Source organism: Diospyros lotus, chromosome 3, assembly GCF_014633365.1.
Source record: "Diospyros lotus cultivar Yz01 chromosome 3, ASM1463336v1, whole genome shotgun sequence".
In the NCBI taxonomy this organism is placed as follows: Eukaryota; Viridiplantae; Streptophyta; class Magnoliopsida; order Ericales; family Ebenaceae; genus Diospyros; species Diospyros lotus.
This window is the reverse complement of record NC_068340.1, coordinates 6,009,445-6,025,889: the sequence shown is the minus strand read 5'-3', so window position 1 is coordinate 6,025,889 and position 16,445 is coordinate 6,009,445. Positions and strand designations below refer to the sequence as shown.

Sequence of the window (16,445 nt, the reverse complement as noted above, 5' to 3'; positions counted from 1 at the left end):
ATGGGAGCCTTGGGAATTATGTGGAAAAAAGTTCCTTACTGTTGGTGCATGTGCATAAGCATGTAAATGACTACATAATATGTATAATAATCATAGCACGTGAAATTGATGTAAATGAAAAACTTTAGAGTTGTGTTATACTGATATCTTCTCATAGAGTTGTTGTTTACTCTATCTTGATTATCCATGCCTTTGATTCTATATCTCCATGCTTTATAAATATACTTGTTGAGGCTTGTGGCTCACCTTGTTTACTCTTGTGTCATTCCAGGTAAATGTAAAGCAGTGGTTGAGGGCGAGCCCAGTAGGGCTAAAGCCCAGGGTTAGAGGTGTACAGAGACCTTCCAAACTAGATGGTCCATGTTAGTGTTTGTGATGAGGGCAGGTGTGAGGAAATTTTATGTTGTAAAATTTGTTAGTGCCCTTGCATTTCATTTTGTGCAAACTATGGTCCAAGATGTTGTAAACCTTTATGTTAGCTTCCACTGAATTTATCTAAGGATAGTATTATTGTAATACCCAAGAATTATTAAGAGTATAAATGGTATTTGATGAAGGGTATAACCAGAATTATCAAAAGAAAGAGGCGGTAGGGCACACTATCGTAGTCTTAAGCGATTGAATTGATCAGAGGGAGTAACCCGGTCCTTAGATAGCCCAAGAAAATATAATGGTATCGTCAAGTAATATGAATTATGATTTTAGGTGATGAAAGAAATTAGATCGGGAACAGTTTTCGGTACAACTATCGACCGGGCTCAAAAAATCGAATCGACGTAGGAAATGTTCAGAAGGTCAATGGAGCATGCTAAGGACTAACATTTTAAGCGTAGAACAACCTTTAAGCGAATTCGGGTTGAAACAAACTGATTTAAGGTCAAAACGAGCAATTGGGCCTAAGTGCAATTTTCTAAAATTGCCCGAGAGAGGTCTAAACGATGGTTTTTCAAAAATTTCGAGGAAGAAATGGGAAGTACTAAACTTGAGGGACTTAGTGGTATATTTGGATTTATCAGGGGCATTGTGAAAGGGGAAGAAGTGTTATTTGAAGAAAACTGGGGGCTAAAGTGAAAAAATGGAAACTTCAAAGTGTGAAACCGATTAGCCGCACATGGCCTCCGACCAGCCACCTCTAGCCGTTGGGATGTTCGCCTGGAGGCTCCAGAATAGCCTCCAGGTCATGATGGATCAAAGGGTGGTGGCCATTTGCCAAGAACGACGACAATTTGATTGGATTTTATGGTGGAAATGACCGAAAAATCTGGTCGAGATTTTCAAAGGTTCTTTCTCATGATTTAAGGCTATTCGAGTGTGTTAAAGGCTAGATTTGGTGCCTAAGGGATAAGATCATCCAAGATTTGGTGATTTTCGACCTAGAAAACGGGTATAAAAGGGGACCAAGGCCGAGGGTTTTTCAAAGAAATCAAGAGAAATTAAGGGCGTTTTGGCTTGAATCAAGGTTCACGGATAATGTGGTTTTGTTCTTTGGGTTGTGGGAAGCTTTTCTGGAGAATTTGGGATCATTTGGCATAGAAAATACTAGGTTTCAACGTCTTGGCTCGAAAATCGAACCTCGCCGGACCGCGGCCTGTACGTGGCTTTTAAAGCCTTTTTAGACGGCTATTTCAGCCATTGAAGAGTGCTATCGAGGTCGCCTTGAAGAGATCTACAAGGCCTTATAGTCGTTTGAAGCATCGGAGATCGCCGGAGCCAGAGAAGAAGGCCGGAGAAGACGACTGCACCGGCCGCGCGTGGGCTTCACTCGCCGAGCCCCTAGGTATCACGTGAGGGCATGTGAGGTAGGCTTTTTCTATGGAATTAATTTTTTAATTTTGGTAAAATTATTTTAGGAATTATCATGGAAAACTATTTGATGAAACTTGAGGTTAGGTATTTTTTATGAATTTTTGAAGGTAATAAAGGTTTAAAAATGAAGAAAAATAGAGAAAATTGAGAAAAAATAGAAATATTGATTTCTAAAGTCCTAATGGTGAATAGGAGACAATTGGTGTGTTGGAAAGAAGGATTGCAAATTTTTCGAGACACGACACGTTTTTCAAGGCAAAGATCGGACTTTTTCGAATTGAGATGAGTGGTTTGATTCTAGCTTTACCTTGTTTTGAATGTGTGTTGGAGTGTGTGTAATGGGTTTTGGTAAGCGATTTTACCCTCTTGAACTTAGGATATTCGTGATTGGACCAATTCTAGTGAGTGGTTATACCCTATAGAATTTGGGTTATTTTGTAAAGGCATTTCTCCTATGTGCTTGTGACATCTTTTTCATATTGAACATGGGGTTTATTGCATCAACTGTTTTTCTTATAAAGGAGTCGGTGCATGGCGTGTGATTTTCATATCGTCGGAGTGTCAATTGTTTGTGTCGTTGTTGGGTCTGTATGGGACGGGATGTGGTCTTCTTGAGAATGGGACAAGGTTAATCCTAGTGAACGAGTGACACGGTAGGGCACTCGAGGGATTAAGTATGTCACGGTAAGGTCAACCCTAACGATGTGTGGAATGGATTTTCCACGAGAGGTTGAGTATGCGAGGGAGATTTATCAAGTTAGACACGTTACATGTTGTCGTTGTCTGTATATGTCATGCTTACATGTCTTTCATGCATTATGTAAACTGTTTCATGTCATCACTTAGATGTTTTTATCATCTAACCTGGGTTATGCCCTTGGAACATTCTAACGTTCCAGCCAGGGACTGCTGCAAGGGCGAAGACGAGGCCGATTGAGGGTAATGGTGTTTAGTTGGATATTCATTATATCTTTTTGGAGGCTTTAGTATGTAATTCGATTTATGTATGAACAGTTGTAAGTTAATGATGTTATCATTTGGTAGTTTGTAGTACGTTTCGGTGTAGAAACACCTTGTATGGAACTCGTGGTAGGCCACGGCATTGATGTCAATGTATCCACTGCGTTATAATGTGTCTCGTTTAGTTGTTAAGATTATTGATCTTGTTAGTTAAACGGGCAAGACTGGGATTCTCGGGATTTGTTGTTTGCATGTAAAGATTGTTCTTGAAATCACTAAGCGTGATGAATTTGGAAAAAAAAAGATTCCCGAAAATACCCTTATAGTGACACGCCTGGCGAGACGGGGTGTTACAATTGGTATCAGAGCCCTAGGATGGTTAAGCTAGGTTGTTGAACTTAGCATGGTTTGAGCTATTGAACAAGAACTTAGAATAGGGTTATGGACTCTAAGAGTCATTCGGACATAGATGAAATGAGTACGGGAACTCTAGGAAGGTGAGATTTGAGGTGTTTAACTTAAACATACTTTCAGTGACAAGAGAGAAGACGAACAAGTTCTATTTACATCTTCTGGAAATGAAGAGGCTAGTTGTGAGAGTCGTCGAAATGACATAAATGGATGATCAACAAAACGTTAGAAAAATGAGTACTTTGGTGATTCTGGTACAACTTGAAGCATAGTATAAAATCTCTTTTGGAAGAATTCTAGTGAATCGTCTTAGTACCTCCCGATTGGGACGTGTTAAGTAATGGTAATGTCATGCCTTAACAAAGATAAGTGAAACGACTGAGATTATTAGGAGAACTTGTCAAAAGGCGTGGGAAAGAGGAATGGATTGAAGATCTTAAGGTTAAGATAGATATTCGAAGTGGGGACTTAAGAGGAACCGATTCAGTTCAATCAATTAGTGGAAGTCCTAAATGGAGACTTAGAGGAAAAGAAATTGATGGATCGTAAAGATAAAATCCCTACTTAGAAATTTGGGGGTTTGTCGATTGAAGTCTTTAAGATTATTAAATTGGAAAGTACTAGACCTTGCTAGGTGAGAGAACGTTGGATTGAGAGTTAGCATTCAACGATATGGTTCGAATGTAAGGTTGGTTCGATAACCATAACTGAGGATCCATGAGATTTGACAATTAAAAATTGGAGATCAATAGGTACAAAACCCTTTTTCGCCAAATATGGGGATATTTGGTGGTTAAGAGTAAGCAAGTTATTTATGGTTCAACAATTGCTCATAGGAATAAAATTTGAGGATTTTAGAAATCTAAAATTGTTGGTGGGATATTGAGATAAAGGATTTAGAATTGATGATAAAGGAAATAAAAAAGGATTACCTTAAGAAAATGACTCATAGGAACGAGTCATATGTGTTTGGTTTCATATGTTATTCAAGAACAAAAAGAGACAAGGTGTAGATTTGAGTTTTGTGGAAGTTTTGGGAAATGATAGAAGAAAGAGCTATACCGAGGACATTAACCTAGGATCAGACGAAGAGATCAAATCAGAATTAATTGAGGATCAAACCCTTGTTTAGGGTATTCCAAAAGTTTGCCTTAGTGGTAACTGGTTTGTTTTGAGTGATAATGAATATTTTTCTTTAAGTGGAACCTTTAAGCGTGCTTCCAATTGAATAGTCACCATGAGACAAAGAGGGAGCAACTGTAAATTGGCTATAGTTAGGATCGAGTTGTGATCGAAAAGTTATTAAGAGGAACCTTTAAGCGTGCTTCTAGTTTTTTTTGGCTTTTTTCCTTCTCGCCATTTCTTCTTTCCTCCCCAATAAGCCAAGCATCACCGAAGAAGCTCATTTCCTAATGCCTCGTGACATGTTTCGACAAGCTATAGTATCTCTCTCAACATGATGATGGGTTGGTAATTAGCAGTGAAAATTAATCAATTGATTTGTGGTCGACTTACAACCTCCAAATTAAACGTGCAATATTTGAATGGAATGTTGGACCAGCGCAAGTCAAACACGATTAAAGGACGAAATGGAGTAATTAATTAGTTAAATCAAGCCAAGAAGGCAAGAATCACACTAGCGTGATTCAAAGTTCTAAACCAAAACGGCTAAGAAAGTGGCTCTTTCACGATTCTAATTAAAAATTCAATATTAAACGTCATAGAAGAGGAAGACAACAGTACCCTACAAGTCGTCACTTGGCAACATGCATAAACATGTGTGTGTGTGTGTATCTAATAAAAATAGTTATTTTAGTCGTTGCGTTTTACAAGTCGTCACTTGTAATTCAATTAATAATATTTAATTTTCTGTTAGTCCGATAATGAAACACTAATGAAAGGGCATATTAAGAGATGTAAGTGTGATTTCTTGTAATTAAATGAAAGAGAATATCACTTTGCTTGGATGAATGGCTAAACTACTGTTGGGCCACAAACAAAAATTAATTATTTAATTAAATATCAATTACGTGCAAATATCAAACACGAATAATAAATAGACATGAATACAAATACAAGATTTTACGTAAAAAAATCCTCTAGTGTAAAGGAAAAAACCACGGGCTAAACTCCAAAATAATTTTACAATAAAAAAAATCAAACATAATCAAATTTCAATTATTATATCTGATCTCGAGATCACAAAAAATGGAGAATACAAAAATTATTTCTCGACCAAATCTTTACAACTCTCCATGTTCATAATCTAAACTAGACTCCAATATTAATTCAAACTCCTACCTCACCTTTGTTTTTCAACTCTCAATTTGGATTTTAAGTAGCATCGAAAAATAGTATATAAAATCGGATCATAAAATTAAATTGTAAAATCGTAAGATTTTAGAGATAATTAAAAAAATCCTTTAATTTTTGTAAATATATATTTATAGTAACATAATTTTATAAAAAAATAAATTAATATTATTTAATAACCTGATTATTCTATATTATAAATGAAATGCATGTACATATTTCAAAATTTAATTCATCTATCAATTTAAAAAATACTAAATAATGCACAATTTTTAAATATTAAGTCCATCATTTATTTTCATTTATCCATCCATAATCAAAACATGGTTAAAGTTATCATAAATCAATTGTTAGTTTGCATAATTTTTGCAATTTTATACGATTTTAAAATTATCACAAATCAATTGTTAGTTTGCATCAAAACATGATGTTCAAAATTTAAATTATAATTAAAATACAAGTTTTATGCAATTTTACCCCAATTCCAATTTTGCATGCTATTTGACTGGTTTGGGGGTCTTCGACGCGTAAAATCAAACAATCGTACGTATTGAATCGGGATTTTAATAGTAATTCTTACATCCATTTAACTTTTTCCTTATGAGTTTGAACTTCTTGGAAGTTTTTTGGCTCTCCCTCATTTGTGAGCATAACATACTCTAAATCGGGATATCTCTTAAATGGTTGACGCTCTCTAATAGATCTTTTAAGCTGCAACTCTTCAACTTGAGATGGAGGGGGTTACTTCCCTTATTCAACACCCTCTATATCTACATTATCACCATCATTCTATATTGTCTCAATTTCAATCCCATGTTCGTTATGCAACTCTCCCCCATTTGTAGCATTTTCTATTGGAGAAAGAATTGGTGTGAGATTAAGAACACCATCATTAGTCTTAGTTTTCTCTGATATCTTCAAATTTGACAATGTTTCATGTTCATGGAACACTCTCTTGATCTGATAATCTTCTTTTTCACTGGATCCCATAACTTGTAACCAAGTTTTGCATCTCCATATCCCAAAAATATACACAAAATGGCCTTATCATCAAACTTTTGTCTTTGTTCCTTAGGCACATGAACAAAGACTTTGCATTCAAAGACTTTCAAATGAGAATAAGAAACATCTTTCCCAGTCCTTACTTTTTCAGGAATATCAAAGTTTAAATGAGCTAATGGAAATCAATTCATAAGGTAGCAGTAGGTGTAGATTGCTTCACTGCAAAATGACTTAGGCAAATTAGCCAAATTGCACATGTATTTGACTTTCTCTAGGAGAGTATTGTTGGTTGTTTCAACCACACCATTATGCTATGGGGTAACAAGAATTATTTTCTCATGTTTGATGCCATGTTCTGAACAGTACTTTTCAAACTCCTTTGACATGTATTCACTTCTGTTATCAGTTTGAAGACACTTTAAAAACTTGTCTGTCTTTCTTTCCACCATAGCATGAAACTTCTTAAAGTGTTGAAATACTTGGTCTTTTGTTTTCAAAACATACACCCACATCTTTTGTGAAACATCATTAATAAAAGTAACAAAACACTTATAAGCACTAACAATTTCCACCTCAACGGGACTACATACATCAAAATAAACTAAATCAAGTATATTATATTTTCTTTTAGAAGTGTTAGTAAAAGAAACTCTATGTTGCTTGTCAAATAAACAACGATCACAAGGGTTTAAAGGCATACCTTTGGCAAAAGGAACGAGAGACTTTTTTCCAAAATTCGCGACCCTTTCTCATTAATATGAGGCAATTGTTGATGCTACATGTTTGGCGAAGCACCATCTTCAACTGTATTCAAGTAATTTTCAAGTAACTTCATGATCATCTGAGTTTTGTACAATGTACGAGAAAGAATACCCCTAGAAACCACTATAGAACCCTTAGTGAGCTTTCATTTCCCATCACCAAAAACATTGTAATAACCTTTGTTCTCAAGATGTTGGCAAAAGAGTAAATTAAGGCATAAATTTTGTAATATCCCAAATTTAAGTAAATAAATATATCATTATTACGTACAATATTGCATATTTTGTGTCGTTGAGATAAGTCTAGAAGATAGTTTAAGGATTCGAAATTACCAAATCAATGGAAGGGAATACCTAGAACGTAAATATCCAAAGAGAAAGGTATATCATTGAAGAGCATTTCGAGGCAAGATTTATGATGTGAAAAGAAATCGAATAGGAATTGTTTTCGGTACAGCTAGATGCAGCCTAAAAAATTGAATCATTGTAAGGAACTTTTGAAAAGACAATGGAACCTTGAATGGATTTAAGTGTTGCGTAAGGAACAACCTTGAAGTGGTTTGAGGCAAAACAAAAGGATTTATGATCAAACATGATTTTGCATAAGTTTCGGGCCTAAGTGTAAATTTAAATTCTAGGGTCAGAAGTGATATTTTTCAAACTTGTTGGGACAAACGAAGAGAATGGAAATTAGGGGTTGAAACGGTAAGATATTAAAGCTTAAGGGACTTCGAATAAGGGTCAAAATGGATTTTGGAATTAAAGAGGGGGGTCAAAATGCAAATTTTATAAAAAAATGGCCATGGCCACCACTGTCCAACCTCCTGCTGCCATCGGTAGGGGTTGCCTCAAGGCCCAACATAGGCTTCAAGGCATGGAGAGTTGAATAGGGCAGGGCATGGGCCAAGAATGACTGTGATTTGATGTCGGTAAGGGAGGGTAATTGCCTGAGAAATGAGGAAGGGGTGTTCAAGGTACATTTCAATGATTTGAGGCTATATAAGGTCGTATCGAGCATTAAAGACTTGGATTTGACTAAGCATAGCTTGTTTTGGACCAAAAATCGAGTATAAATAAGGGTTAGGGATGATCGAAAGTTTAACAAGTTTAAACTTCAAATTGCTTGTGTTTGAGAGTGAATCGAGAGTTCTTGATAGAGGGCTTTTGTTCCTTGGGTTGAAAGGATTGATTCTAAAAAATTTGGAGTGATTTCATGTTGGTTTGAGTGAATTTTGAAGGGACGCCGGAAAATGGGAAAGTCGCCGAAGCCGGATTGTTATTTAGCCGATCAAGGGCGTTTCGGTTGGTTTTTCGAGCATTCAAGGGGTGCCCTAGGACCAATTCAACAAGAGTTTCATGGGGGTGTCGTCGGATCAGCCATCAGTCGTCGTTACTAGAGAAGACAATCGAAGAAAGTAAGAAAAATAAAAAGAAAAGAAGAAAAAATAGAAGAAAATTTCAAAAAATTCTGAAAAGAATGAAAAAATATTTTGTGGATTTTACTGGAGGAAAATTATGGAAAATATTGGAGGAATTATTTATTTTGTAATTTTTGAGAAAAAAAGAATTATGAAAAATAGGAGAAAATTTCAAAAAAATTGTAAAAAATTCTATAAAATTAGGAATATTATTTTATAAATTATGGTGGAGAAAAATTTAGGAAAAACTTGGAGGAGATATTATCTTGGAAAAAAAATCAGGTTTATGAAAAATATTCAAAAATAGAGAAAAATTAGAAAAATTATGAAAAATTTAGGAAAATAAAAAATGTTGATTTTCTTTGGTATTTATTGATCGAGAGGAAATTTGGCTATAGTATTTGGAGATTTGCATGATTTTTGAGGTTAGCAAGTTCTTCGAGAAATCCCAAAAAGGGAAATTAAGGTGAGTGGTTCTACCAAATTGAATTTATATTTCATGCAAATGGATATGACTTGAAAGTGATTCGACCTTAATTCCAATTTTTATGTAAATAGTTTTATCATGTTGACATGCCTTGTTATGTTATACATTATGTAAAGTGCATTCACATGTATTGATGATGAAATATGCATATGTATACAATGATATTATTGATCATGCATCACATCGGTTTGAGAGTACAGGCCAGCATCGCTGCTTTACCAAGGGTGCACCCATACACCTTGGCCTGGTAAGGAGGTCGTAAAAATGGAGAGTAGCATTAAGGTGCAATTGGCTCAAACGAAAGGAATGAGAACATTTTGCATTTACATCCATGCACGAAACATGATTATTGTACCCTTACTTAGATGATTCATCATCTAACTCGGGCTATGCCCCTCAAATATTCAAACGTTTCAGAAGAAGATGTAGCAGAAGCAGGCAAGGAACAGGCATGTGATGGCATTTAGCAAGTGCATAATGTTTTATGATTATCAAATTTATGTATTTAAGTTTCTACTACTTAGAATTCTGAACGTTTTGAAAGTCAATGATGTATGATCTGATTTATGGCTAAATGTTAATGTTAGGTTCAATTATTACTTTTGCTAATAATAAAATACCTAGTCTAACATATATGATATATGATGATTTGTCATGCTAGATAGGTAGATGAGATGTTTTGGGAGATTGTATTATGATGAGTTTGTTTTATTAGAAAAAAAAAAAGTCTAAAATTTCCTAAATTATAACACGCCCGAGAAAGTGAGGTGTTACAAATTTAGTACATGGTGCACATTATCCAAAGTTAATGTGCAACCAACATTAGTCCGCAAGCAAATATTATCAATTTATACAATAGGAGTTGTACCACATTAGCCATATTTACCACACCAAAATTTCCTATTGTGTACTTAACAAAAAGATCTTTTCTAGCAGTAAAGTGGTTGGATGCTATCGAGTTAAGAACCCACTCAACACAAGGATCTGACACACACTATTCTTTTTCTTAAGAAGCAACCACCAATTCTTCCTCCACATCTGTCACACTAGCTACAATATCTTCTTCTAACTTCTTTTTATTTTTCACATCTTTTTGTTCCTTCTTCCAAGCCTTGCAATTTTTTTTTATATGACCTTCTTTCTAATAGTCATAGCAAGTAACATTTCCTTTTGTCTATGACTTTTTTCTGAATTTATTGCTCCCTTTAGGACCTCTGCTTATGCTTCTACCCATGTTCTTTGTGACAAAAGCATGTGACTCATCTATACCCTTAGCCTTTTGTCTAATCTCGTCGTTGAGCAAATTATCTTTAACCATAGATACAATCAATATCCCCATTTGGAATCAAATTACTAAGAGATATCACAAGAGTTTCCCAACTAACTGACAATGAGTTTAAAAGAAACAATGCTTGCATCTGATCATCCATCATTACTTCCATAGTGGCCAACTAATTCACCAAATCTTGAAGTTCACTCAAGTGTTCCCAAATAGATTACTCATCCCTGTACTTCAAATTCACAAACTTTTTAATTGCAAAAGTTCTGTTCTGAGTTGTTTTTCTCTCATAAAGCTTCTCTAATTTTTTTCATAGTCGATAAACATCTACTTCTATGCTTATGTGGTGAAAAACACTGGTCTCAACCCATTGTCTCATAGTCCCCACTACTTTCCTATGCATATTTTCCTAATCATCATCTAATTTTCCAATAGACTTGGTAGAACCAAGTTTGACAGGGGCAAATAAATCTTTGCAATAAAGAAGATATTCTATCTTTGGCTTCCAAATAAAATAATTAGAGGCATTCAATTCGATCATAGTACTCATCTATTTATCTATCTTAATTCACACAACTAATTTATGTCCAAATCAAATCGATACCATTTGTTGGGCCACAAACAAAAATTAATAGTGCAAATTAAATATTAACCACGTGCAAATATCAAACACTAATAATAAACAAACATGGTACAAGATTTTACATGAAAAACCTTCCAATGTAGAGGAAAAAACCATGGGCCAAACTCTGAAACAAATCTATTGTCAAAATAATCAAGTATAGTCAAATACAAATTTAACACCTAAACTCAAGATCATCAATAATGAAGAATACAAAAATTACTTCCCCAACAAATCCTTATACTATTGTAAAAATAACACCGAATTGGAGTAGTGTCGCAGCTAATAATTTGAGAAAAATAATAATAAAGAAAATTGGACACACAGATTTTACTTAGAAAACTCCCAAACAAATCAGGGTAAAAATCACGGGCTAGGATAAAAGAATTCACTATAAAAAATAACAGCAGTTACAACTTTCTCTCTAAATTAAAGGAGAAAACAACAATAATCTCTCTTGAAAATAAGAGAAAATACTATTTTCTTCTTAACTCTATATCTTTCTCTCTCTACAAATGAGATATTTTGGGTTGCTCAACAAATGAGCTAAGGAGGTCAATTTATAGGCCTTATTTACGCATTAAAAGTGCATTTAGTAGGGTAGCGTCGCATTCCTCTAATTTTGGCTACTGCCTTTTGATTTCTGCTTTCTTCCTTCAATATGTGTTCTTTTTTTATTTTGTGGCTAGCCACCTTCCATTTCTTCTAATTCAATTCCGCTGCCCTACATAATATTATAGTCACAAGTTTTGACATTTCAACAATCTCCCACTTGAAGATTTGATTAAGGGCCAATCAATCTTCACACTATTATTTCTTTTTTGCCATTCATGTTGCTTATGTCTTTGCTAGGCCACTAGAGGATCGACACCAAACAAACTTGTCAGTATTGACTGCCTTTGTCATGAAATCTGCTAGGTTATCCTTAGTATTAATTTTCTACATATCCACTGTTCCTTCCTCTACTTTCTCACAAACAAAGTGATACTGAACTCGAATGTGCTTTGTCTTTGAATGAAAGGTTGGATTCCTTGCAAGATGCAATGCACTCTGACTATCATAGAATAGATAAATTTTCTTTTGTTCGTGTCCGAGTTCCTCAAATACCATTTTCAACCACACTGCTTATTTACTAGCTTGTGTATCTGCTACATATTCTACTTGTGTTGTTAATGTGGCCACAACTGACTGCAATTTTAAAAACTAGCTTATAGCTCCACCAACGAGTGCAAACACATATCCTGTGGTGGATTTGCTTTTGTCAAGATCAACTGCATAATCTGAGTCAGCATATCCTCTGAAAATAAATTCTTATCCCCATAACATAATGCAACATCTATAGTCCCCTTAATGTATCTTAGGACCCTTTTCACAACATTTCAATACTCTTTACCAAAATTCTCCATATACCTACTAACCACTCTCACTACGTGTGCAATGTCAGGTCTTGTACAAATCATAGTGAGCATTAAACTTCCCACTGCTAATACATATAATACTCGAGACATCTCCATCATTTCTGCTTCATTGCTAGGACTCATACTGGAGGATAACTTGAAATTAACAGGAAGTGGGGTAGAAATTGGCTTACATTCTTGCTTGTTGAAGCGCCATAAGACCTTCTTCAAATAATTTTTCTAAGAAAGCCAAATCTTCCCATCATTTCTATCTCGGTGAATTTGTATCCCTAGAATCTTGTTTGCTGATCCCAAGTCCTTCATTTCAAATTCCTTAGCCAACTGTACCTTCAATTCTTTAATGCGATCTTTGTTAGGGCTTGCTATTAACATGTCGTCTACATACAATAACAAAATAATGTAATTACTTTCACCAAACCTCTCGAAATATGCACAAGGGCTTACATTAAGTCTGTTGTATCCAAGACTCATGATGAAGGAATCAAATCTCTTATACCAACATCTCAATGCCTATTTGAGACCGTATTGAGATTTGTTCAACCTGCAAACCAAGTTCTTTTATTTTGGTTCTTCAAAACTTTTTGGTTGGAGCACAAATTGCATTCACATCTAGTTGCTCTAGATGTGGTCAAATGTAGCACAAATTGCCAAGACTACTTGAATTATAGTAATTCGAACAACAGGAGAAAATATCTCATTGAAATCAATCCCCATGTCATATGGCGTGTGATACACCATCCTCCCATCGATATCCTCATACCGAACAAGGTAGTAACCCCCATTGTAATACTTGGAAAATTATTAAGAGTATATATGGTATTTAATGAAGGGTATAACTGGAATTATCGAAAGAATAAGGCTATAGGACACACTAACGCAGCTTTGGACGACCGAATCAGTCAGAGGGAGTACCCCGGACCCTAGATGTTTAAGGAAATTGGTATAGTATCAACAAGTGATTTAAAATATGATTTTTAGTAATGAAAGAAATTAGATCGGGAACAGTTTTTGGTACAACTATTGACCGAGCTGAGAAAACCGAATCGACGTAGGAGATGACCAGAAAATCAACAGAGCGCGTCAAGGACTAGTATTTAATATGTAGAACAACCCTTAAGTGATTTCGGGTTAAATCAAATGGATTTAAGGTCAATTTGATCAACCGGACCTAAGTGTAATTTTTTAAATTTGCCCGAGGGAGGTCAAAACGGTAATTTTTTTGAAAGTTTCAAGGATCAAATGAAGAGTACAAGACTTGTGGGCCTTAGTGATAGTGTAGGAAAAATGAGGGGTATCAAGGAAGAGGCCAAAATAAGATTTGGTGAAATCAGGGGGTGGAAGTGTAATAAACTAAAAGCTGCAATGTGAACACAGTGAGGGAGAATTCGGCCACCGTAAATACTTGCACATGGAGGCCAAATCCGGCGATGGGACGGCCAAGGGCGACCTGGGGGAGGTGGTGTCCGGCGCTAAGAGGCTTGGGGACCAAGCCATAGCCGATGATTGGCCGGAAGAAGGTCGAATTTTGGGTATAAAAAGGGCTGAGGGTTTTGATGATTTTGGACACAAATCGACCACATTTCTGGATGATTTTTGGAGCTTTGATAGAGGGCTTTAGGTCGCAAGTGATTAAGGATCACTTTGGGATCGTTTTTAGGCATTTTGGAGTAAGTTTGGTGGCCGTTTGAAGCTCGGCTGAGGGTTGGAGGCGATCCGCCTTGCCTGACCTGCAACTCGCCTTTTGAGGCATTTTTCGGTGGCCGTTCGGCATAATTTTTGTGGGGTTGTGATCGACTGAAGAAGGGCTTTAAGGGGGTACCGATTTTGGGGCTATCGAAGCAACCGCCGACGATTGGCTCGAGGTTGAAGACGGTGGCGCGTGAGCTGCACGCGCCGGCGCGTGAGGGTGCGTGAGAAGGGTTATTTTGGTAATTTTTCTGCCAATATTTTTCTTTAATTATTTTAGGAATTATTATGTTGAAATATTTTGAAAAATGTCTGAGGAGATAATTATTTTGAATTATCGAGGTGAAAAATAGAAGAAAAATAGGGAAAATTATGGAAAAATTGAGGAAAAAGGATTTTTAATGTTTCCTTAATTGAATATGGTGTTTAGGAAGTGTTGTGGCTCGAGGTTGAGTGTAAGTTCAAGGTTGGTGATTTGACATGCAAATCGAGGTAGTGCACAAGAATCGAGGCAATCCGAATATGTTCGAGGTGAGTGGTTTGACTCTAGTTTTACCTTTGTTTTGGATATGTCTTAGTGTGAGTTTAGGTGAACAAGTGACACAGTAGGGCACTCGAGACCAGAACTCGGAATGCTATGTTTATGCGTTTTATTCATGTATATATGGCATCATTTACATATTAATCATGTGGTATATTGTATCAATTGTTTTTGCTTTCAAAAGAGTCGGTGCATGGCGTGTGATTTTCACATCATCGGGGTATTGATTTTCGTGTCGTTATTGGGTCCATATGGGACAGGATGGGGTCTTCTTGAGAATGGGACAAGGTTAATCCTAGTGAACGAGTGACACGGTAAGGCACTCGAGAGATTAAGTATGTCGCGGCAAGGTCAACCCCAATGGTGTGTGGAATGGATTTTTCACGAGAGATTGAGTATGTCAGGGAGATTTCTCAAGGTAGACATGTTTGCAAGTGTCGTTTGTCTATGTATGCCATGCTCGTATGTTTTTCATGCATTATGTAAACTGTTTCATGCCGTCACTTAAATGTTTTGTCATCTAACCTAGGTTATGCCCCTGGAACGTTCAATGTTCCAGTCAGGGACTACTGCAAGGGCAAGGATACTGTCGATTGAAGGTCAATGGTGCTTAGACTGATAGTCGATGTAAACTTTGGGGGTTTTAGTATGTATTTCAGTTTGTGTATGGATAGTTGTACGATAATGCTGTTATCATTTGGTTATCTGTATCATGTATTTTGTTATGAAAATACTATGTAAGAACCTCGGTGTTTGATGTTAATGTATCCGTTGCGTCATGATTTGTCTCGTTTAGTTGTTAAGATTATTGATCTTGTTAAGTTAAACGAGCAAGACTGGGGCTTTCGAGATCTTGTGTGTGCATGTGAAGGCTATTCATGAAGCACCGCGCGTGATGATGTTAAATAAAAAAAAAGATTCCCGAAAATACCCTTATAGTGACACGCTCGGCAAGGCGGGATGTTACACCCATGCTAGTCCATACTCGATTAGTCGGAGTCCCCATCCAAAGAATCTAAGGATTAGGAATAGTTTGAAATATTCTATTACCAGAAAATCCTGTCACACAGTCTCAATACCTTGAGAATAAGATTCTCACACAAAAGATCTAGAGACTTATTCATATAATTGATTAAAGAAAATATGAAGGAAGAAAACTTTACCTTTCATTAATGCATTAAAACAAGCCCGTTAGATGTCATCTAAATCTAGCATCAAGGCACACAACACTAACAATGGGTACCTTCCTAAAGTGTGCAACTTTAACATTTTGATGCACAACTTGTGCAAAGAAGGTAAAATGAAAGAAGCCCAGTTGATTTTTGATCAAATTAGGAAGTGGGGTTTGAGGCCTAGTGATGTTAGTTTCAATACATTGATAAATGGTTACTGTAAATTGGGAAATTTGGAGGAATGGTTTAGGTTAAAAAGGGTTATGGAGGACATAAATGTTTCTCCTGATGCCTATACTTACATTATCTTGATTAATGGATTTTGCAAGGATAGTAGGTTAGATGATGCAAACCAACTACTTGATGAAATGTGTGACAGGGGATTGGTGCCAAATGATGTTATTTTTACTAATTTAATTGATGGGAACTGCAGGCATGGAAGGGTTGGCTTTGTTGTGGAAATGTATGATAAGATGTTGAGAAAAGGTGTGAAACCTGATTTAATTATATACAACACCCTTCTCAATGGCCTATGCAAGAATGGACAGTTGAGTGATGTGGCCCGATGA

The 16,445-nt window shown here is 36.0% G+C and overlaps 1 protein-coding gene across 1 annotated transcript; it reads left to right on the top strand.

Annotated features, from left to right (window-relative positions):
* The first annotated feature begins 16,004 nt into the window (after positions 1 to 16,004).
* Positions 16,005 to 16,445, top strand: LOC127796437 (putative pentatricopeptide repeat-containing protein At1g09680). The gene has a single exon (XM_052328585.1). The coding sequence runs from the start codon at positions 16,005 to 16,007 to the stop codon at positions 16,443 to 16,445; it is 441 nt and encodes a 146-aa protein (XP_052184545.1).

What these genes read in the sequence shown, in the direction of transcription:
- LOC127796437 (XM_052328585.1), top strand. Translation starts at nt 16,005, where the DNA reads ATGAAAGAAGCCCAGTTGATTTTTGATCAAATTAGGAAGTGGGGTTTG.